The sequence below is a fragment of the Raphanus sativus genome, chromosome 4, assembly GCF_000801105.2.
Source record: "Raphanus sativus cultivar WK10039 chromosome 4, ASM80110v3, whole genome shotgun sequence".
NCBI lineage: Eukaryota > Viridiplantae > Streptophyta > Magnoliopsida > Brassicales > Brassicaceae > Raphanus > Raphanus sativus.
Genome location: NC_079514.1, coordinates 29,380,254 through 29,403,947, shown reverse-complemented (window position 1 = coordinate 29,403,947; position 23,694 = coordinate 29,380,254). Strand labels below are relative to the sequence as shown.

Below are 23,694 nucleotides of genomic sequence, written 5' to 3'. Positions count from 1 at the left end.
TTTGAGAATAGCAAGTAAAAATAAAGCTTATGTGCATTTCAAACCAGTCATATATGTTTTAGTGTTATGGTTCAAATTTTCGAATCCATTTGCTGTAAATCCTCAATTTCTCAATGCATTTGCTTCCCTCTGGTAATGGACCAGTCCAAGAAGCTAAAGGATATTACAGTGATGCCACCGCGACTGAGCTGTAGGAATAATCAGAGAGATAAAGTTCAGTTTAGTTAAGGTTATTGTAATTAGTTCTGTCACCCCTAGCATGAAAGTGAAACGTTAGCCTGAGTTTAATAGTTTGTCACAGCTTCTATACATATGTTCCTAGCAAATGATAGACAGTTTATATTTCTTGTGTTTCCCCTGATATATTCATTTTTTTTAGCTCCTGTTACCTCGACTATTCCTGTGTCTTGTTTCTTCTGGACTAACCCTTGCTCCAAAAAGCCCATTGTTCCAGAACTGCATCCACCTAGGGCGCCTTCTTTCAGGTACCTCTTCTCTAATAGAATCACCCCTTTCCTGAGATTCTGTAACGGTGTTGGCCGGAGGAGGCAGATCACGGCGGCAAATTGGGCATGAATTGTGAAGCCTTAGCCACGGAGTTATACAGTTTTTATGGTATATATGTTTACATGGTAGTTCGGTAGCTTCCCCGCCAGCAACGAAGTCCTCCATGCACACCGTGCATTGGGACATGTCGTTGGTTAGATGTTTTGATGTAATCTTTACGGTCGGTAGCGCCTCAATGGTGGGTTCTGACGCAGGTGGTGGTCCAGGCCTATCGTCTTGTGTTAGCTGTTCGATCAGCTGTTCCAAACCTGATCCTCCAGTAAAGAAATCACGTGGGTTCATACGCCTGGGTGGTGTTGGCTCAGTCATGTTTCCAAGAGGATTGGTTGGATCAGTGGGCCGTAGTATTACATATGTTCTTCTTGGTGGAGGTAAACCGCCATTGTTATCATTGTCAAGGCTGTGGCGTCGTCGTCGATGGGGTGTTGGTACGTCTTCCACGTTTCTGGACCTTGCCCTGAGAAATTGGTCTTCTTCACCCAACCTACCTATGATTGGAGGATCAAACATGAGCGATAGAGCTTCGAGAAGACGTGTGTCAGGAGAAGCATCAAAAGGTGGAGCGGCATGAGTGAAAGCCATCCGAGGCCGTCTCATCTCGATTTCTACAACAAATTGCCTTGAGCATCGAGGGCACGCGATCTCTGATAGGTTAGATGATGCTATCCTGACCGTACGATGACAGTGGTAGCACCAGTAGAGGCCAAAAGTCATGAATGCTCCATTGGGTGTACCATCGGTCCCACTTATTGGGAGACTCAATGACATGATTGGAAGATGTAACTGTTATACACCAGACATAAATATTTACACATATATAGATAAGCGTTGAAGGTTGAATGAAGCAGTTAAGCCAGGCATATTCCGTTCAAATAGAGGCAAAGAATGAGATGGATGAAGACGCAATGCTTATTTCTTCTGGTTTTTCTTATTCTTTTTAGATTGCCTCAAGTTAATGGGTAGAATCCTTTATTAAAGAGATTGCCTTATTGTTTAACTACAATAGATATAGAGGAAAAGAAAGAAACAATCGTCAAGTGAACATAAAATATATTTGTTTAGAAGACAAAACATGAGATGGATGACAACGTAATGCTCATTTCATCTGGTTTTTCTATCCTTGCCTCAATCGGCTAGAATCATATATGGGATCCAAACATTTAAGGCCCGCCCCGTTAGAGTAGGTTACCTTTATGATTGACTACTGTTTTTTCTTTTAACACTGTTTGGTTTCAACCCTGAAAAGGGACAAAGTTCAAACAACCGGTAACTAAAAACATAAGTAAACCTAAAAAAATCACTAGTAGGTGACAGAGAGAGATCAATAGAGCATATAGAACGTATCCGTCAAGGATTGAGATAATAACAACCAACAGACGGGTTTTCATACTAATTCTCAAGGCATAAGAGCAGCCTCCTCCTTGAGTAGTTGACACAACCAAAAGGAAGAACATGACAAGCTTGGGAGGACAAAGATCTCTTGTCTCTACTGACAGGCATTGCTAATTCCATGGTTACTTGATTTTCTCCAGCAACATATGCTCCACTAACCATTAATGAATTTGATGGAGAGAGCACCTTATCGCTTCCACTTTATTTTGTAAGGGAAGGTAATGCGCAGGTACATGATGTTAGAGATGTTAATAATGAGTAAGTTTTTCCAAACTTTCAAATCCAAAACTTACTCTATTTGACCAAGAGTATTTCTAAGAGCAATCTTATTTTCAAAGTTTGGTGAACCTTAAATTTGAGGTTTAAGGGTGATTTTCACCATTGATAAAACTTTAAATATTTTTTCACAATTATTTGCAATTATAGCCCTTAAGATTGATTGAATTTAATAAGAATTACAAAAATATAAATAATAAAACATATATGAAAGGTATTACAAGCGATATTAAAGTTATAGATTATAATAAACAAGAACTATAAAAGAACAAACTAAACCATAAACTATAAGTGAAATATCAAACTACTCAATATAACTATTTTTGTAATGTTTGATACAAGATCAATTAATGTATTTATTAATTATATGGAGACTACGAGCTTAAATTGATTGAATATGACATTTTATATGTAAAATATTTATGAAATATAAACTATAAGGATTAAAATGGTAGTCAAAAAAAGTTAACATGATTATTTACAAGATACGTAACTATAGGAACTGAAAATGTGAAACATTAAAGCCAGTTTCAAAAAAAAATGTGAAACATTATATAAAGATTTTAACCAGTAATATCTTACTATAAGGTTTTAGACAGTGAAATCTAAAATATAAAATTTTACTGTATAAAATTTAAAATTTGAAGATTTGAGGTTTCTACTGAAATATAACAAAGCTTTATATATGAGATTTTAAATCTTTTTTGGGCAATTTTATCATTTTATTTTTAAATACAGTTTAATTTTTTGGAAATTTTTTATTACATTAGTTTTAGTCACTTATCTAAAATTTTTTTTTAATTTTTTTCTATTTTTGATAAATTTCTATTATCTTAATTTATAATCAATAATTTAATCTAATAAATAAATTTAATTATTTATTAAGAGTATAAAACAATATTAACCATTTTAATTTATGATAGTTCGAATGCAAAAAGATCAATTTCATAAATAATATTATAGATATTAAATTTTTAAATTTAAGTAAAATTTATTAATTTATTTGAAAAAAATAATTATTTATTTTAAAAACGCAGATTAAAATCTAGTATATTTGTAAAAAAATGAAAAGAGAAAACTGAGGCCAAAAAAAGAAGCCGAACTATGCTTACTTTTACTTTTGAATAGTTTATCATTACATCATTTGAAATAAACTAAATTATCTATAAATAAGAGTATCTTTCATCACCGAGCTAATAAATATTAATTTTCTTTCAAAAATGTAATTCTTTTTTTTATAACAATAAAACTAAACTATTAACTTTACAGACTAAAAAATGTTGGACAAGATGGTTTGACGAAAAGAGCCCAAATGATTAATATTCCCCGGACTTGTAAACTGGGCCACTAAGTGGACGTGATTAGGGGTGGCACTTCGGTTATTTTATCGGTTCAGTTCGGGTTTGGTTCAATTTGGTTATTTCAGTTCTAGAAATTTTCCAGTTGAAGTAAACCATATTTAGTTTGGTTTGGATCGGTTTCGGTTCGGTTTGTATTCGGTTCGGTTTGTGTTTCGGTTCGGTTTAGTCGAATTTTTTTAGTTTAGTTCTTTTAAGAGAAATCATGTTGGTGACAATAAAAAATAAATTATGTGAACTAAATCTAATATAGAACTAAATCAATATTTTTTTTTGTGTTTAAACGTAAAACCAAACCTTAAAATGTAATCTACTTATTTTAGATTATTATTTTTGAACCTAATATAAATATTATAGGCAATAGGAGTGGAACTTCGGTTATTTTATGGATTCGGTTTCAGTTCGTTTCGGTTTGGTTAATTCGGTTCTAGAATTTTTCCAACCGAAGTAAACCATAACAATTTTGGTTCGGTTTTGACTCGGTTCGGTTTGTTCGGCTTGATTCGACTCGGTTCAGGTTTTTTGCACACCCCTAGACGTGATGGAGTAGGCTATGATATTAAATTTAGTTTTTGAGATTTTACCAAATAAGTTGTTAGGCCTCGAACATCCGATCCGAATCCGCTCTGAAAATTCGGATATCCGGAGGGGCCAGATCTGAATCCGTAACTTTTGTTGATAATTATTTCAAAAATAGGAATATATATATATAACTAATTTTATTTATTATATTTATATTTCTATACTAATATATATAAATTTATATAAATTTGTAATAGTAAACATATATATAACTAAAAATTATTATATATACTTTTGTTTTTAAATTAATTTTAATATTTTATATATTTTAATATTATTTTTATTTATTTTATGGATCCAAACCGGATCTGGATATTACAATTTTTTAGAAAGATATCCGACACTCGGATATCCGAGAACCCCGGATCCTTATAAGAATAGTAAAAATATGGTTTCGCCGGATAAAGATCTGGATCCAGATACCTTAAAATATCTTTGATGTCCGATCCGTCCCAGCCCTATAAATGGTTATTTTAGTGAGTAAACTTATCCAAATTGGTGAGAATATTAATGTTTGTGCATAGTATAAAAAAGTAAAAAGTAATATTTTTATATAAAAGATTATAATAATCATTTTAAAATATACGATAACTATTTTATTATTATATATATTTAATTAAAACATATACTGTATAGATTTAGATGATAAATATTATATAAGTCCATTATATATTTAGTGATAAAAGTTATAGAGCAATGGGGATGGTAATACAGGCCATTAGATTCTATGTTTTTGTTACAAAATCTAAGAACAATTATACAAAACTTTTACACAATCTGACCAGAAACAAGTAAATACTGGATTTAATTGTTAATCTTATATTGTTAGATACACGCCATGTTCAAAACTACGTTATGCACTAGTCGGGCGGCTATCCTGGGCCTAACGAGTTACTCAAAAATTAGGGAGTAATCGGTGATTAATCGGAGAGTAATTATATGAAATTTTACTGATATATCTTTGATTTGGTAACAATTAATAATATGTTGACTTGTTCTAGTGGTTAGATTTGCGGATAAATGGCTGATTAACCGGGTTTCGAAGCCCATCTAATATCTTTTCTTGCATTTTCTAGCTTTAGTTCATTAAATGAGAAATTACATGTCTACCTTTATCTCTTTGCTAAAGTTCTCTTCAACCCTACCCACCATTTATGTACTTTTTAAACACGATTTTATCATTTTTTTGTCATTTTTGGCTGGTTATAACATATAAATGAGAATAAATATTGATTTGGTTTAAAGTTTTTCGGTTCTGCAACACATTTTTGTAATTTTAGGCTCCGATTTTACTCATTCCACGGTCAAATCAGAAAAAATCAGTTCACCGCCTGGCCACTCCGATTTTCTCCTCCTCGCCACGGTGAGCACACGCCTAACGCTTATCGGGCCAAGATCTCGTCAACTCGGACGCGTTTTTAACAAAGGATACACGGCATAATTTTTAATAGTTGCTGATGACAAAGCGGTAAGTAGAACATTAACAAAAAACGTTATACAAGAAAAAAACTCTATAAATTAATAATATTGATACTATGATATTTTATTACTTTATATAGAGTTATTTATTTATAAAAATCTTATTGTGTATATATATATATATATTAATTAAAAATTACAAAATTAAAATTTCTACTGTTTTATTATATTATTTGATTTATATATAATATGTTTTATATAATTTAAATATTTCTAGATATATTTTTACTAAATACTATCAAAAATAAATATTAAAGTATTAAGAAAAAACAGAGATGAATTATACTGTAAATATATATTAAACAATATTATGTTTTGTTTATATTTATATAAACTACATATATGTAAATTATTAATTTATGATTTTAATAGAAACATATATTTACATAGATTTTTTTCTAAGAAATATTATCTTATTATTTTATTGATTTATATCATATTTTGAATCACTCCAATTTTGGACTGAAAATATATATTAGTCTACCGTATTTATGAATTTTGAGTATTAATTTATAGAGTTTCTATTGTATTAGTTTTTTTTGGTACCACTTTTACTTTTTTTATTTAAACAGCTTAACAACCCTTTTTTTTAATATCAACAGCTGATATAACATTCAAAATTAAGGTGGTATACGTAACTATATCGGAATAAAACAACCAATATAATACAATCTTTTGTGATTTATTCTTGTTATCTTAGCTAATAAATCTTCTTTCTTTGGAACAAAGATGATAAACAATAAACAAGTCTACAAATCTACTCTTCAATCTTGAAAGTTCTTTTAAATCCATTGAAAAGTTTGGCCACACTTATAGATCTTGCATCATAGAGACGAGGTCCTTGCAACCAGTACCAAAATGTTGATGGCACATCGACATTTGTAGCAAGCATTCTATAGCCGAAGAAATGGCCTTAAGCTCTGCATGTGACGATGACAAATTTCTCCTCTGATTTTGGCTCTTATGAGTTGAATTTGTCATGTCGAATTTGTCTAAGTCTATCCAAAACCAATAAAGAGTTATTCATGAGTCCATGATTTATTAACCATACCAATTTCTAGGCCTGGGCATAAAATCCGGAACCCGAAATCCGAACCGAACCCGAACCGAAAAACCCGACCCGTTATCCGACCCGAAATGTAAAAAATACCCAAACGGATCTTGTAGGGTGGTATAAAAAATATCCGAACCCGAAGTGTTATTAACCGAACCCGAACGGATAACCCGAAAAAACCGAAACTAATAGTTAATATAAATATTTTGAAATATATAAATATAAGTATTTTAGTTATTAAATTTAATATTCGTGGTAATATGATATATAATAATAAATATTAACAATATTAAAAATATTTTAAGTACACAATTAGTTATAAATAAGTAATTTATAATCTGTTCATTGGAATAACAAGTCTACTCTCTATAATATAATGTATATTGTTTACAAATAATGTTTGTTTTTATACTTGATTTAATATTTTATTGTTATTTTAGCAATTTTATGTGTGATAGATTAATTTTTATTAATTTAGTTGTTTTTCTTTATATTTTTCTTTAAGTTTTTTTTTTTTTTTTTTTTGGTTATATCCGAACCGAACCGATATAACCCGAACCCGAATGATATATGGTTACTTTATGGGTTTTAGGATGCAATATAATTTTTAACCGAACCCGGAGTGTTATTATCCGAACCCGACCCGTACTAATGAAATTTTACTATGGGACCTAGGAACGTAAACCCGAAAACCCGAAAATCCGAAAAACCCGATCCGAACACCAACGGGTACCCGAACGCCCAGGCCTACCAATTTCATATAAGCTTACGGCACGGATAAATGATGGACTACGTTGTTCCTTAGGTTCCTCAATCTTTTTCATATTAGCCTCAAACCATGTTTGGTCTTCCACTTCCGCATGTTTAATAGTGTCTAAGGATCAATGATTATATGCTTATTAATTCCTCTGAAAATTTTATTATTTCGCATTTTTTAAATATATCAAATTATCCATATGTAAATATTTTTATCCAGTTTTGGATTTTTAATATTGTTCTAACTATATATACACACGAAATAAGGATACCAATGTGTAAGAAGGTATTGCTACTAAGACCCAAGTTTAAAAAGTGGTGGATAATAAAAATAGCATGGTTTATGAATTCATCTTTTACTCTGCATCTAAAATAATTATTATCATATTTAATAGGGGAAATTTCATATATACACTTTCTTAAGTACCACTTTTCATATATACACTTAGAAGAACTGCATTTTCAAAAATACATAAATCATTAACAAACAAAAGACAAAAATAACCTTTCATAATTCTAAACTAATTACTCGTCTCTTTGTACTCCTATAGTAACGAGATCGGAGATCGGAGATCGGACGACGGCGAGATCAGAGATCGGACGAAGATGGCGACGAGATCGGAGATCGGACGACGGCGACGAGATCAGAGATCGGACGACGGCGACGAGATCAGAGATCGGACGACTACGACAATCCTTCTCTTACCTCTCACTCCTTACCCTGTAACCGTTCGCTGGCATCTCGATCTTTCCCCATCTCGTTCTTCTTCGTCTCCATCCACAGAGCATTCCTCAGGGTCACGTCGGTTTCGAAATGGACGCGAGCCATACAAGTGACGCCTACATCAGTATCAGCAACGATGTTATTGACCAAGTCCCGAAACGACCTCGTTATTGACCAAGACTCGAAACGACCTCATAAAAGGAACGATAGAACCATCTTCTCCTCCTTCGTCTCCTACCACCACACCTTTGATGCAGATTCAAAATCCAAATCCTTTGCCTGGATATGCTCAGAATCAGAGTGGGATTGATACTGATGCTCAGTTTCCATCCACGGTATGTTTCTCTTTTCGCCATATAGAGTTCTTGTTTTCCCCTTCTTGTTAGTAAAAGATCTGGTTTGAACATTAATATAGGGCTGTGACTGTTTTGAAATTTGTAGTGGCTGAAATTATCCTGAACATAGTCATAGCTCCACGTTTGATGTAGATGTTTAGCCCTTGATCTTTTTCCCTAGAAGAACTGAAATCATTTGAGCATGTGCTTACGTCTGAGTACTGAAATTTATTTTGTTTGAAACTTATTTAGAGTCTAAGGCTACTCAATGCTGATAGTAAACTACTGTACAAAGTTAGGAAGAACAGATCAAAGAAGTTCAGTTTATAATGCTAAAAGAAACACTAATCATTTTTATACTTTACTGTTTTGAGCTATATATATCTGGAAAGTATGATTTTGTTTGATCCTTTGTCGTCTCACAGTTATTCTTTCCTGTTTGCTAAGTTAGATACTAAAATTCTTGGAACGTTTCTTTTTCAGGAGGCACTAAAAAGAAGGCTGAATGCAAGGATGGAGTATGCAAAGTTTCTCCAAGATACTGTGAAAGAACAAGTGGGAGTGCAAACTCAAAGCTGGGGTTATGCAAATCAAAGAAAAGAACATTCTTTTCTCAGAGGTTGGACAAACTTCTTGTCAATCGAGGATTTGTTTTCAGGCTAGTTGAAGTTTCAGTTTGACTTGCATATCTTCTTTTTTTCTGGCAGACCAATGGAGATTTTACTTTCTAACAGTGATGAAGATAAATTTTTAAGAAGTTTATAAAGTCTATAAACGGTTTATAAATGTTTATAAAAGATAGTTAGAAGATCTTTAAATCATTTATAAAAGCCTATAATAATTTAGAAAGACTTATAAAACAATTTTATGGTTTGTAAAATAATTTATAAGGTTTATAAAGATATGTAAATAATTTAAAAAGGTTTATAAAACATTATAAAGTTTATAAAAGCTTTTATAAGGTTTAGAAGCCATTAAAATCGGCTTATTAATCATTTATAAAAGTCTAGAAACCTTTTATAAAAGGTATGTAAACAATTTGTTTTTTCATGCCTCTATAGAGTCTCTAAATCATTCATAAAAATCTACTACCATTTAGAAAGGCTTATAACACAATTTATAAGAGTTTGTAATATAATTTAAAGGGTTTACAAGAATATTTAAATAATCAATAAGAGTTTATAAGGGTTTATAAAGCTTTTGTAAAGTTTATTAAAAACAGTTTAAATAGTTTGTAAATCATTTATAATGTTTGTAAATCATTTATAATGTTTGTAAATCATTTATAATGTTTATAAATCATTTATAATGTTTATAAATCATTTATAATGTTTATAAATTATTTGTAAGAGTATATAAACCATTTATAAAGGCTTATAAAGAAGTCTATAAACCATTTATAAACGTTTATAAAGAAGTCTATAAACAGTTTATAAATAATTATAAAATGAATCAGTTAGAAAGTCTTTAAAACATTTATAAGAGTCTATAACCATTTAGAAAGGCTTATAAGACAACTTATATGGGAGCAATCCTGATCTTCTGTGTTCTTAGTCTTGCAGATATTCACTCTGTCTTCGATGGTTTGGGCTGCAGACTAGTTTGAGAGAGTAGATTTGTGTGGTTAAAGGTTTAGATCTAGTTTGTTAAACATCTCATTTTTTTCCACTTGAAAGGGTCACAAAGTTGTTATGACTTGTGCAGGTTACATCTATCTACTGCCCATTTGTTTGATCTTCAATAAGTAGACAACAGTGAATAGTTCTTTAAGCCTATCCAAGATAGAGTTTTACTGTATATTTGCATCCTTGTTCTTCCTTCTTGTGTGTATTGACCAGGTGGATTTGTCATGTTTACTTGAGCATGCAGAAGCTTTTGAGTTGTCTCAGATTAGACCTCTTGTGTTAGACTTCAAATCACATACACCCCTATTATATAGAATATATAGTCTAAGATATGATGCATACTTCTATTGGCTCACCATATTCCTTTAACAAGGACTTGATCCTCGTGTTGCTTGTGTCCTCGAAATTTCACGTTACTCTGTTGTAGTGAATTCAATATCTCCGTTGATGGAATTACTTTCTTGCTTTAATACAAAATGTTTTTGGTCACTGGCCAAGAAGATCGAATGTTTGTTATGATGATATAATTTTACTGTATCTATTATAAGAGTTTATAAAATTAATCTATATCTAAATAAATTATTAACGTATACTTTATTTATAAGAGATTATAAATTCAGTCTATAAGGCTTTATAAAGATTACAAATAATTTATAAATGTTTATAAACTGTATAATGGATTATAAGTTTATTTTTCAAAAATCGCTCAAAAATACAATCAACACAAAAAGGCTTTGCAAAACATATACTGTTACATCATCAGATGCTCAGGAAAACTCTGTAAATTTAGAAATCATTTATAAACCTTTATCAATAGTTTATATATTCGTTACAAAAAAAAATCAATAGTTTATATATATATATATATATATATATATATATATATATATTCATATAAATGACTTATAAACCTTTATAAAATCACTTATAAGAATATACCAAATATTTATAAGGTTTTATACAGTAATTTATAAATATTTGTAAAAATTTATAAAGGCAATTCATTTATAAAGTCTTGAAATATGAATATATAGAAACTTTTTATAAGGGTATATAAATCATTTATAAGAATATTTAAAATTATTTACAAAGGCTTATAAAATCATTTATAAGGATTTTTAGAATTTCAAAAGGTAATTCATTTATGAAGTATTCTTATAACATTTTATAGAGGCTTATAAATCATATATAAGGATTTGTGAATTTTTTTTCTAAACACATAAACTTGTTTATAAGGGTTAATAAAACATTTATAAGAATATATATAAACTAATATATAAAGGTTTATATATCATTTGTAAATTATATAAACTGTTTATAAGACCATACAAACTATTTCATTGGTTTATAAATTATTCTTCTCTGAAACCACAAGATATTCAACAAATTAACCAACTCTCCACCAATTTGGTTGCTTATAAGAGTTTATAATCATTATAAGAGATTTATATATCGTTATAAGATTCTATATATCATTTATAAAATTATATAAACTATTTATAAGTTTATAAGTCATTTATAAAGGCTTATAAGCCAGTTTATAAGGGTTTATAAATTAGTTTATAAGGGTTTGTAAATCAATTTATAAGTGTTTATATAATCATTTTAAGAGTTTTGTAAGAGTTTATAAAAAATTAGAAGGGTGTAAAAACCATTTAATTGCTTAAGAAAATTTAAAAGCATCATGCACATATGTGTAATAGTAAAAGTGTATACCTCATTTTAAAAGATTTATAACATTGTTACAACAGATTTATAAGAGTTTATAAATCATATAAAATGCACATAATTTCATGTAGCAATAATCCTATTGAACAACTCTCCACCTGCGTAAAGCCCCATTACCAAGTGCACAAAATGCTTACCTCAAAAGCTCTTTTAAACTCAACAATATTTGGCTGACCAGTCAGGTGATGCATTATACTCACTTCCCTTCTTTATTCACAAGCTTCATATTAGCAATGGTCTTGCAAGCAAATTGCTCACATTTTGTCTGCATTTATTTTTGTATATTAAACATTTCTTTTCATCCTGGTCTCACTCCGATTGTTAGAATCTCTTCTGTTTGCATAGCTCTGCTGCATTTTAGCAGACAAAAGAAAGAACACAGAGGTTAGGTCTTCTCAAGACTACAACAAGAGCCTCCCCAAATCAAACAGGTAAATAATCAATGCCTTTCATTGCAAGACACAGAAACGTTCATACCTTACTATACCATTTCTTATGTGGGAATACTACTAATAATAGGTAAATAACGATTTGTGAGTTTGATTGCAGTCTAGTGGACACAATTTCACAATCAAAATTACATGAGATAAGAAGAAGATAGAAGCAAGATATTATTGAAAAAATGTATATCCAAGAGTTAAGACAGATGATGTTCTACTTTTATTGTACGTCTACAAACAGAAAAATAATAACCAAGGTGAGAAATAAGATAGAAGATAGAAGCAAGATATTATCAAAAAAGTGTATATCCAGGAGTTAAGACAGATGATGTTCTACTTTTGCTGTACGTCTACAAACAGAAAAATAATAACCAAGGTGAGAAATAAGAACAGTGATTAAACAAGAAATCTAAGCAAGCAAACAAGGATATAGATTAACTTACTGCATAACCAGGGACAGGAAGATAAGATAGTGATTATTTTGTTGTGCTACAGCATTTGTGTCCTGCAACACAAACACAGAGTGCTTAGAAGTTCACTGGAATCAAACCACAAAGCACTGAAAAGAACATCTCAAAAACAGTACCTCAAAACTATGACTCTGGTTTCAAGTGTGTTTCTTGACCTGAGAGATAAACCAAGATCCTATTAAACGTTGATAGATAGAAATTTCTAAACAAAGATGGAAAGAAAGAAAGAAAGAAAAAAAGAAAACCTCTGGGACCAATGACGATAAGTTGTTAACCAAGGAGAGTACAACTACAACAACTACGAGATTACACACGACAATTGTCGAGGATAAAACACACGACAATACGAGATTACACACGACAATAGTCTGGATGTCTTATGTGGCTAGTACCCTTCTTCTTCTTGCTTTGATTAAGCAGAGCCTGATGTTTTATCCTCGCCATCGCACCTTTTTGTCTCACAGCAAACACTGATACAACTTCGTTCTCTGCAAACCCACAAATCAACTAGTTAGTCAGTTTAATACACAGAAGCTTCAAATTCAAAGCCTTTCGGGTGCAAAGTTCCACATCTATAAAACTGCATAAGATTTTCACAAAGACAAGAACCAATTAAACTTCCAATCCCCACCTTCCACATCTATACACAAAAGCTTCAAACAGATGATTCTCAGTCAAATTAAACTTCCAATCCCCACATTTCTGTTCGTAACTGATACGAATCAAAAACCCGAAGCTTTTCACAAAGACTGGAACCAATTTAGAGTCGCATCCTTCGAGTGCGGATTGAGCTCGAGCAAACCCTAAGAAAGGTCCAGAACGGTTTGATTCGGAAAACCATTTGAGGTTGTAATCCTCATCAAATCTTGCCGGAGAACTAGCTAAGGAACTCGTCGTTGTCGTCAATTCTCACCGAAGAACTCACCAGCGTCGTTGAATCTCGCCGGAGTACTCGTCGGAATCGGCCAATCGTCGGATTTGATCATCGGATAAACGGATCTGAGATCTGAAGAAATCGTAGAAAAAATATTTTTAAGTTTAATTAGTTAGGAGTATAATATTATTTTACCTATTAAAATTTTAATGGTAAAGTTGATTAGTGTAAACTTGAAAAGTGGCATCATGAAAATGGTATTTTTGGTAATTTCTCTATTTAATACTGGCCGTGTTAAATTAATGGTTACAGTTTAACTACCGTGTTCAGTTACCAATAGGACGCACTATATAGTGTTTCCCTTCTTCGTTTATCGACGTTAGCGTTAACAGTGTACTTATTGCTCACAACTAAGTAACTCATAACTTGTAATAGTTACTAATTGTGATCTTATTAATTAACTGAATCAAACTAAGCGATAATTAGAAGTTCCACTAACATTAAAGAGTAGGTCATGTGTCTGATTTGTCGTCTCCCAACAGGAAGGAACCAAAAGCATCGGCTCAAGTGGAGGCCAGCAGTAAATCAGTAAGTCAGTAACCATATATACACATTCATACATTTTAATGCAAGATAAGATAATAGCATTTCTGCCACATGGCCTTAACATAGTGGTCAGTATTGATAAGGGTCTCAACACCTTTCTTTAATCATGTGGCAGTTAACGACGTTATCATGAAATCTGGACCCTCTGGTTATTAGAGCCTTTTCCTCTTGCGGTTCTCGCTATATATAGATAACCAAAGCAATAGACAAACAAGTAAGTTAAGAGAAAAGAAGAAGAAGTAGTAGTAATGGCTTCCTCTATGCTTTCCTCCGCTGCTGTTGTTACCTCACCCGCTCAAGCCACCATGGTCGCTCCATTCACCGGCTTGAAGTCATCCGCTGCATTCCCAGTCACCCGCAAAGCAAACAACGACATTACTTCCATTGCAAGCAACGGAGGAAGAGTTAGCTGCATGAAGGTAAATGTCAATAGAATAATTGCAGGCGTATCCTTTATTACACGCAACTGGTGCATTCAAACATGAATCCCATTGAAAAATGTATATAACGTACCTAGGATCAATAAATGTCCATAAAAATATTTACAAACGTGACTTAGTATTCACCAACTGGAAATGCGATTTATAGGTGTGGCCGCCAATTGGAAAGAAGAAGTTTGAGACCCTCTCTTACCTTCCTGACCTTTCCGATGTTGAGTTGGCTAAGGAAGTCGACTACCTTCTCCGCAACAAGTGGATTCCTTGTGTTGAATTCGAGTTGGAGGTAATAAAGACAAAACATTTTTTTTTGGAACTAAACATCCTTTATTACTACACCATGTGAATTCTTATTATGAATGGTACTCTCATTTTTGTATAGCACGGATTTGTGTACCGTGAGCACGGAAGCACACCCGGATACTATGATGGACGGTACTGGACAATGTGGAAACTTCCCTTGTTCGGATGCACTGACTCTGCTCAAGTGTTGAAGGAAGTCCAAGAATGCAAAAAAGAGTACCCTAACGCCTTCATCAGGATCATCGGATTTGACAACAACCGTCAGGTTCAGTGCATCAGTTTCATCGCCTACAAACCACCAAGCTTCACCGATGCTTAATTTGCTATGTCATTCACATAATAATAATCCCTGCTCATTTCATTTCCAATTCTGTTTTCGTTCCCCTTTGGATTTCTGTTTCTCAGACATTCTATATCGGATTGTCAAATGTCTGATTGTGAACATGTAATTTCTATATTGCTTCTTCGTCTTGGTTACTTTCTGATGGCTATTAGGTTTTCAACTTTAATTGGGATAAGAAAACAGTAAAATAACTTAACAAAACGTGTTAGATAATGTTAGTGGTATATTTTGTGGAATAAGAAAACATCAAATGAAGTTAGTTAGTTCATCAAAGATTCAAATAACAATCATTTTATCTCTTTATCGTCACATTCACATAGTATCATATACTGGTTTATGTATATTTAATATAGAAATTATGTATATTTAATATAGAAATTCATAAAATAGTAATCATTTCATATTTTAAACTTCTTACGTAGACTGGAGATCTTTCTACTGGTACATTTCCGTTGAAAATAAGATACATGTATTATATAGATATATATATACTAGTTCCTAGATAACAGAGGGATATGTATCTCTGTTCTTATTTTTGTTAATTCTTTTGAAGGGAAAAGTTAACTAAATTTTCTACTTTTCTATAATACCCACACACATTGTTAACCACTGACGGAAAGGATGGTCCACTTGAAATCTGTGATGGACACATTTGTGGACGGTGTGTGTGCATACATAAGATAGGGCAAATGTGGATAAGAGTAGGTTATCATAATATTTTTAACAAATATACACACACATTGCTGCGTTGCAAATGTGAACTAGAACATCTACAGAAACAAGATTAAAAGTCGAAAATAACACTAAAAGGAAATTCATTTAGGAATTGAATAACAAAATTGTAGGTTCGCTTTTTGTTCTGCACTCTTAAACCTAATGAAATAGCCATATTCGTTAGAACACAACTGATAATTTTAAAACTAATAAATATTGTTTTGTGACTTGGAAATATGGTATTTTTCGCCAATTTTTTTTTTTTTTTGAATTTGGAAATATGGAATTTTTTGTCAATTAATAAAACACTAATTGTGCAAAAAACAAAACACTAAAATACAAACAAGTATTTTTCTAAAAAAAGAAAATATAATAGTATGAATGCTCTAAACCGGTAAACCGAGACCTTGTCCCAATTAAAAGCATTTTACAAGCTGAGGGACCTATTTCAAACCGCCATGACTAGCCATTGAAAGGACGGACCCACCAGGAACAACATCTTCACTGCTCCATATGTCAAGAAACAATAGTCTATGCCTCTCTTCAATCCCATGCCTATGCCCCATTATTTTTAATAAAACTTGAATATCCGATTTTACCTTTTTGTGCTTTTCCAAAAACAAAATTTATTAAAAAATCCGAAAATTTCGAAGTTCAAAATTTTAATTATCGATGTAAACTGGTCGAAGTTTTAATTCGTTTTACTGAGTTATACTTCGTGAGTTAATTATACTTAGTTGTACTGAGTTTTATACTGATTATACAGAGTGTTAGAGTACAAAACACACAATAAGTGTCTAATAGGACGTGAGTTAACAATCATTCTATTTTTACAATAAAATCCTATATGAATATATCCGTGGATACGGAATACGCGGATACATAATATCTCTCGTAAACATTTATATACTTAAACAAACATTTTTGGGAATCCAACTTACAAAATCGATTATATGTAATATGATCTCGTATAACACCTACATACTTAAACATGCAGATGACTCCTTTTAAATTATCAAAAAGTTATAAAAGTTTATTTGTGGTCAAATTTATCGTGTTTTGAAACCCCAAATCTCTTTTTCATCAGACTTTCTTTTGAATATACCGATGAAATTCCGACGGATCTATTTTCTAACCAATTGAAAAGCATGCAGAAAATATGCTATATTCGTCGGAATTTCAAAGGTATTTTCTGAAAAAGTTCTGAACGAATATAACATATTCTTGTCTCAGAATTTGGTCAGTTGGCCAATTAACAAAAATTTTGAGGAAATTTCGACGAAAAATATAGGATCGTCAGAATTTCGTTGGCAATTTTAATGTACCAAGGAAAAGAAACCGCCATATCTTTTGTGAATTGCCAAATGTGAAAATATTCCGATAGAATTCTGACGACAATTTTCTGTCAGAATTCTTTTATAAAAACATATTCCTTTGCCTTCTTCCTCATTTTCCTCTCTCTCTTTCTCTCTCTCTAGTCTGGCAAGCGTAAAGCCTTAACTCCTCAAATGCCCCCACAAATCATAGAAGTCTTCTATTCCCTTTTCTTATTTCATATATGTGACTATTTATATTGGGAAATTATGGGTTTTAGAATGTTAGATTGTTAAGATGAAGAATTTTATGAATTAGGTGTTAGATTTTGTTGATAGGTTGTGGTTTAGATAGGTTTTGATTATGGTTTTGTGGTTTGTTTTTTAATTTGTTATTTTGTGAAATTGATAAAGTTTTAACTATTTTACAAAACATTTGTAGATGTTTTTAAATAATTTTGTAACGTTTTACAAATGTATATATATATATATATAAAATAACTTAACAAAATTCTATATAAATCATTTCTTTGTATATATATAAATTATTTTAAATTTAATTTACATTAAAAATGTTATTAGATATATACAATTTTATAATTATTTGTATTATATATATATAATTTAAAATTAACTTATATAATTTTTATTACATATATAAACGAATTTAAAAAACGTTAATGTTATATATATAATAGAGTTTAAAATTATTTTATATAAAAAGTTTTATTATATAAATATAACCTTATTTAAAACTAACTTATATAAATATTTTTAATTTATAATCAATATTAAAACTTTTCATCTTAAATATTTGTAGATTAATTGTTTTAATTCTAAATCTCATATATTATTATCATTATTAACAAATTTTAAATTTTTGTCTGGCGGTGACAACCCGAGACAACGCCTTTATACTCCACAAGTTAGAAGTGGTATGGCGAGCACTTCTCGTGGTGCTTCAACATCCTCCCTAGAGAAAGACTCAGTTCTGGTTGTTCCTGCTCCAGGGCTCCACATAAGCAGCCATTTATCCTGACTGTTGAACAATTAGTTCAACAACCAGGTTGAGAGTATCTCCCTCGACTCCATCCTCACCCAGACCGATATCCTATATGGTTAGTTTTTGTTGTATATTTTGCTTTGTTTCATTGTATGTTATAACTTATTCATTGTTTTTTTTGTAGGTTCAACAAGTCCAGCCTCAGCATTAGCACCAGAATTAACAAGATGATGTATTCCATGCTCAGACACGGATATCCAACCTACAGCAAGCTCCCGGACTCCCACCGTGAGTTGTGGTTTCTTCAATTGGCGGTATATGTTCTATATTTTTAAAAACTTCTTGGTCTCATTTTTTCGGGTATTTTCTATTATATTTGTACTAATAGTGTATTTTTTATTTTTTAGCAGGGATTCAATTGGGAGTCTAGGCATATGGAAAAAGTCCATATAGCCTTCCACCAAAAGATCATGACTATTTATGGGAAGCATTTCTATGAGTGGAAGCAGCTGTGGAAGAAGGGCAAGACACTGAAATCTATTAACACGACAATCTGGCTCGAGTTGCTGGAGAATTGGTCTAAACCGGAGTCTAAAGACAAGTCAGTCACCAACTCCGAGAACCGCCAACGCAACCGTGGCGGGAAAAGTTATGTCCACAACTTGTGTGCCTGCAGTATATCTTCTCTCGAAGATAAACTTGTAAGTTATATATTTTATTTTTTTAAATTTTTTTATTTACTAATTAATCTTAAATTTACATGTTGAAGCAAATGAAGGTAATCTCGCCGATTATCTTGATATAATTAAGGGAGCGTACACCAACAAAAAGACGGACCAAAATTCAAGATCCCATTATGAAGGATGTCATATAGTTGGCGAAAACCCTGGTGGAAGAAAGTTCGTGCTTCCTATATCAAATAAACGAAATGGTGGAAGAGGTCATTTTTAGATTTTAATTTCTTTAATATTTTAATTTCTTTAATATTTAATTTCAATAATATTTTTATTAAGTTAATTAATTGTTTTCAGGCTATTCCATAAAAAAGGTCGTCGAGCTTCATCTTGTCCTTCCTCACAAGCGCGATATGCCGCTGGCTATGGAGGAATTAAATAATAAAGATGAGCGGATTGAAGCTTTGGAGACTCAAAATGCTACAATTCTTGCAGAAATGGCGGAACGGAAAGCAGCAACAGCAAAACAATGAGTGGTTGTGGACGCAACTCAGAGGATGAACCATAAGCTAATATAATTTCAGATTTTAAATTTATTTATTAAACAAATGATTTTCATTTATTAATTAATAATTTAAAATATGTAGTAATTTAAAATTATTTATATAAATAAACTTTAAAAAAATTTGACGAACATATCCGTTGGTACATTCCGACAAAAGCCTCCATCAAAAAATTCTGACAACATCATTTGTCTGAATTTTTTGACGGAAAGGTTCATCGGAAGTACCGATGGATACGTTCATCGGAAAATTCCTGGGTCCAAACTTTTCGACGATGTTGGTGTTGTCGAGAATAATTTTTGACAACCATGATAGTTGTTGAAATTTATTTCTGAAAATGTAGGGACGACGTCTTCTCACAGCTCGTTTCGTCGGAATTATGTCAGTTTAACATTCTAGTGTATGCGACGACGTCTTCTCACAGCTCGTTCCGGGCTTCGTGACCATGATTGATTCATTCTGGAGAACAAATGTGCCACTGTTTCACGATCCACATTATTATTTTTTCGATTTTCAAGAAAAAGATAGCTCTGAAACTTATCCTCTGGAACTTTTCACGAGAAAGTTTATGTGAATTGCTAAAATATATAAAGAGGCATATGATATTCTGTATGAGGCACAGAATCAGACATTGGTATAGGCTACTGAGGAGCAATAGTGGAGGAACTGGATGCCTATACGAGGTGGATTCATGTTGCAGAACTTGAAGAAGAGTCCTATAAATAAAATCCAAACTACACTGGTTGCATATCGGTGATCAGAATAATAAAGCTTTCCACAATGCTGTAAAGCTTAGAGAAGCTCGGAATGCAATGAGGGAAATTAAGTGTGCTGATGGTCAAGTGGCTAACATTCAGGAGATCATTGAAATAGAAGCTGAGGAATATTTTTCATACTTTCTTGGTTAACAGCCATCTAATTTCAAATCAATATCACCTAATTCACTTGAGAACCTGTTGGAATACTCAAATAATCTGCAAAAGGAGGTGTCAGAGGAGGATATTCAAAAGGTTTTATTCTTTATTCCATCAAACAATTATTGTTATCTCCAGATGATTTCCCGATCAAATTATTTAAGCAAGTTTGGGCAGTATTGGTGGCAAGACTTCACGATAGAAGTTCATTCTTTCTTTATGGAGATTCTGAATAAACTTGAGGATTAAATTGAGGAAGTGCGAGCACGGAGGAAGGCTGATTAACATGATATTCACCTTTTTCAAAAGAAGTCAGGCTACAAACGACATTTCTCAAAGATAAAGATGAAAAATTCTCTGAACAGAGCAACCTCGGTGGGATTGGGGATCTAGGATATTGTTCGGTAATGCGACACCAAGATATTCTTTCATCTCTTAGGAAGCTATGCACAATAGGCTCTCTACATGTGATAGGATGACTCGCTAGAATCAAAACTCCAGTGCTTGATGAGCACCTGTTCCTAAGCTGCATCTGTTCACTAATTACCGAATTGATAAATAATGTACAAGAAAACAATCTCGCACTTTCCTTAAATAAAAGTTATGAAATTACCTAATATGATTAACGTATATATGAAAATTAATTATTATGAATAATAAATATTTGATAAAAAAATTTGTTCTTATTTCTTTTTATTTATTTTATATTATTAAAGATATTAAACAATCACATTAACTATATAATAAAAATATTTAGATTTTTTTATTATATGTTATATTTTGAATTTTTGAAAACGTCTATAAATTATTAGAAATATGATGATCCCACTTTGAAAAGTTTGTAATTAATAGCTTAATTTGTTTTGTTATAATAAGATACAAATGATCATAAAATTGTATTAATATGAATTTTTATTAAATAAATATTCAAATTAAATAACTTTCCTTAAATAAAAGTTACGAAATTACCTAATATGATTAACGTATATATGAAAATTAATGATTATGAATAATAAATATTTGATAATAATTTTTGTATCTTATTTCCTTTTGTTTAATTTTACATTATTAAATGATATTAAATAATCACATTAACTATATAATAAAAATATTTAGATTTTTTCTTATATGTTATATTTTGGAATTTCCAAAACGTCTATAAATTATTAAATATTTGATGATCCCACTTTGAAAATTTTGTGATCAATAGCTTAACTAGTTTTGTTATAATAAGATACAAATGATCATAAAATTATATTAATATGAATTTTATTTAATAAATATTGAAATAAATATATATATATATATATATATATATTTATATATATAAATACTAACTATTTAAAGCAACAAGATTGGCTGCATCAATTTAGTCGTCCAATTGAAACCTTTCAAAATTACGTGGAAGACTAAAGTCAAAGTAATTCGATTTTGGAAATAATAAGGTGCTGGTTCTAAAATCATTAAAATGGTTCTCAATGATGTGAAAGTTAAATATTAAAAACATTTGTAGAACCTACTTTTGGAATAAAAATGACTTATTGACTACATTATAGTTTTTATAGATATAAACAGAGTGTAAAAAAGTTAAGCCCAAATCGACCAGACTCTTCATAAATTCAAATAGATTTCGGTCCACAATTACAATTACAAATGTTCAGCCCAACATATCCCCTATATATTAAAACACTTGAATCAATTGAACTATAATTAAGTAATAAATTACTACAACTGAAGCTTCTTATTTTCTTAGTTTTTATTTTTTAAATTTTTTTCTTTATTTTAATAGTAATTAAATTGAAGTAAATATTATAAATTTGATGGATAAAAATTAGTTGAAATTTTTTACAACTTTTTTTAATCTTTAAGCAAACAGAGTTGTATTCAATCGAAGACATATTAATTTGATGAACACTAAATATGGAAGAATAATAAAACTTTCTTTCATGCTTCTGTTTTGTTTCTTATTTTATTTTTAAAATTTAGAGCTTTGATATTAATTTTAGTTTTAATTATTTTATTAGATGATAGAAGAATTTTTTGTTTTTATTCTTTTATTTAAATATATAATAGTTTTTAATGAATGACTTTTTAACAACCTGACTTCAAAATTCGTATAATATATAATATGATCTCAAACTAAATAATTTTGTTTTTTGGTATAAAACCGAATAAAATGCAAACCGACGGTATATAAACCAAATCGAACCGAAGTAAATATGGATTTAGAATATTAGTTATATTTTACAAACAGAAATACCAAAAAAACCGAACCGAACCGAACCGAAACCCGATATTCGGATTGAACACCCCTAATCCAAATAAAACCGAACTATTATTTCATTCTACAAAACATAATAAAAATGACAAATTCATCCCGCGCAAGGCGCGGATCTTATCCTAGTAATAGGTATTCTTGTATCATTGCGATAAAGGCATCCAAAATTCGTTTAGTTCGGTGAGAAGTTCGGTTTGATTTGGCAGGTTTATAAAGAAATTTGGTTTTCAGCTTGTTCGGTTCGGTAATCAGTTAAATCGGTTTCAGAAAAAAAAATTGTTAACCAAATTTTGAACTGAACTAACCTGACTAGCAAAATTTTTGAATCGAAGTAACCGAGCTACCCATAATTACTCAAAGTTTTAAACCGAATTAACCAAAATTTTGATTCGAATTAACCAAACTAGGAGAAATGGCCTGAATTTAACCGATTTTACTAAATTTTTAAACCAAAATATAAACTAAACCAAAAACTTCGATTAGTTTTGGTAAAAAAACTTTAAAACCAAACTATCCAAATACCGAAACAAACCGAATGGAAATTTTTATGGTTCAATTCAGCGAGATTTTAGTAGAATCGAAGTATCTGAACTACCTGAACCAAAAGTAAGTTACCCACCAGTGAGGGATACACAAAGTATTACCTAAAAATGTTACATTTAGTGTTTTGGTACCACTTTTGCTAATTGTTTAGTTTACAGTTTTTAACTATTTAGTGACAGTTGTTATACGGTTCTAAGTTACCAATCGGACCCACTATTCTTTTTGTTTTTGTTGTTTGAGTACCTATTTAGTGACAGTTGTTATACGGTTCTAAGTTACCAATCGGACCCACTATTCTTTTGTTTTTGTTCGTTTGAGTATGGACATGACCATTACAGTATTC

General features: G+C 31.1%; 2 protein-coding genes and 1 long non-coding RNA gene across 6 annotated transcripts; 2 read left to right on the top strand and 1 right to left on the bottom strand.

Moving 5' to 3' along the window:
* Positions 1–16: 16 nt before the first annotated feature.
* LOC108854276 (E3 ubiquitin-protein ligase RING1-like) lies at positions 17–2,126 on the bottom strand. Of its 2 annotated transcripts, XM_018627800.2 has the most exons (2): positions 390–2,126; positions 17–188 (listed from the first exon to the last, which is right to left on the bottom strand). In XM_018627800.2, the coding sequence occupies exons 1-2, from the start codon at positions 1,333–1,335 to the stop codon at positions 154–156; spliced, it is 981 nt and encodes a 326-aa protein (XP_018483302.1). In that variant the 5' UTR covers positions 1,336–2,126; the 3' UTR covers positions 17–153. The 2 variants fall into 2 exon arrangements, with proteins under 2 accessions (XP_018483302.1, XP_056865579.1); XM_057009599.1 differs by lacking the exon at positions 17–188 and having other exon boundaries at positions 205–2,125.
* Positions 2,127–14,456: 12,330 nt separating this feature from the next.
* Positions 14,457–15,483, top strand: LOC108854278 (ribulose bisphosphate carboxylase small subunit, chloroplastic 2). Of its 2 annotated transcripts, none has more exons than XM_057009598.1 (3): positions 14,457–14,685; positions 14,855–14,982; positions 15,086–15,197. In XM_057009598.1, the coding sequence occupies exons 1-3, from the start codon at positions 14,515–14,517 to the stop codon at positions 15,195–15,197; spliced, it is 411 nt and encodes a 136-aa protein (XP_056865578.1). In that variant the 5' UTR covers positions 14,457–14,514. The 2 variants fall into 2 exon arrangements, with proteins under 2 accessions (XP_056865578.1, XP_018483304.1); XM_018627802.2 differs by having other exon boundaries at positions 14,473–14,685; positions 14,855–14,989; positions 15,086–15,483.
* Positions 15,484–18,069: 2,586 nt separating this feature from the next.
* On the top strand, positions 18,070–19,651 carry LOC130510821 (uncharacterized). 2 transcript variants are annotated; one of them, XR_008944583.1, is made up of 5 exons: positions 18,070–18,494; positions 18,564–18,693; positions 18,787–19,080; positions 19,149–19,319; positions 19,411–19,651. It is a non-coding gene; the product is annotated as an uncharacterized LOC130510821 (long non-coding RNA). The 2 variants fall into 2 exon arrangements; XR_008944582.1 differs by having other exon boundaries at positions 18,079–18,494; positions 18,790–19,080; positions 19,411–19,650.
* Positions 19,652–23,694: the final 4,043 nt, after the last annotated feature.

Coding starts and splice junctions, on each gene's coding strand:
- LOC108854276 (XM_018627800.2), bottom strand. CDS start 1,335: ATGTCATTGAGTCTCCCAATAAGTGGGACCGATGGTACACCCAATGGA. Junction 189..389: donor AAGACACAGGAATAGTCGAG/GTAACAGGAGCT, acceptor TTATTCCTACAG/CTCAGTCGCGGTGGCATCAC.
- LOC108854278 (XM_018627802.2), top strand. CDS start 14,515: ATGGCTTCCTCTATGCTTTCCTCCGCTGCTGTTGTTACCTCACCCGCT. Junction 14,686..14,854: donor GAAGAGTTAGCTGCATGAAG/GTAAATGTCAAT, acceptor TGCGATTTATAG/GTGTGGCCGCCAATTGGAAA. Junction 14,990..15,085: donor GTGTTGAATTCGAGTTGGAG/GTAATAAAGACA, acceptor ATTTTTGTATAG/CACGGATTTGTGTACCGTGA.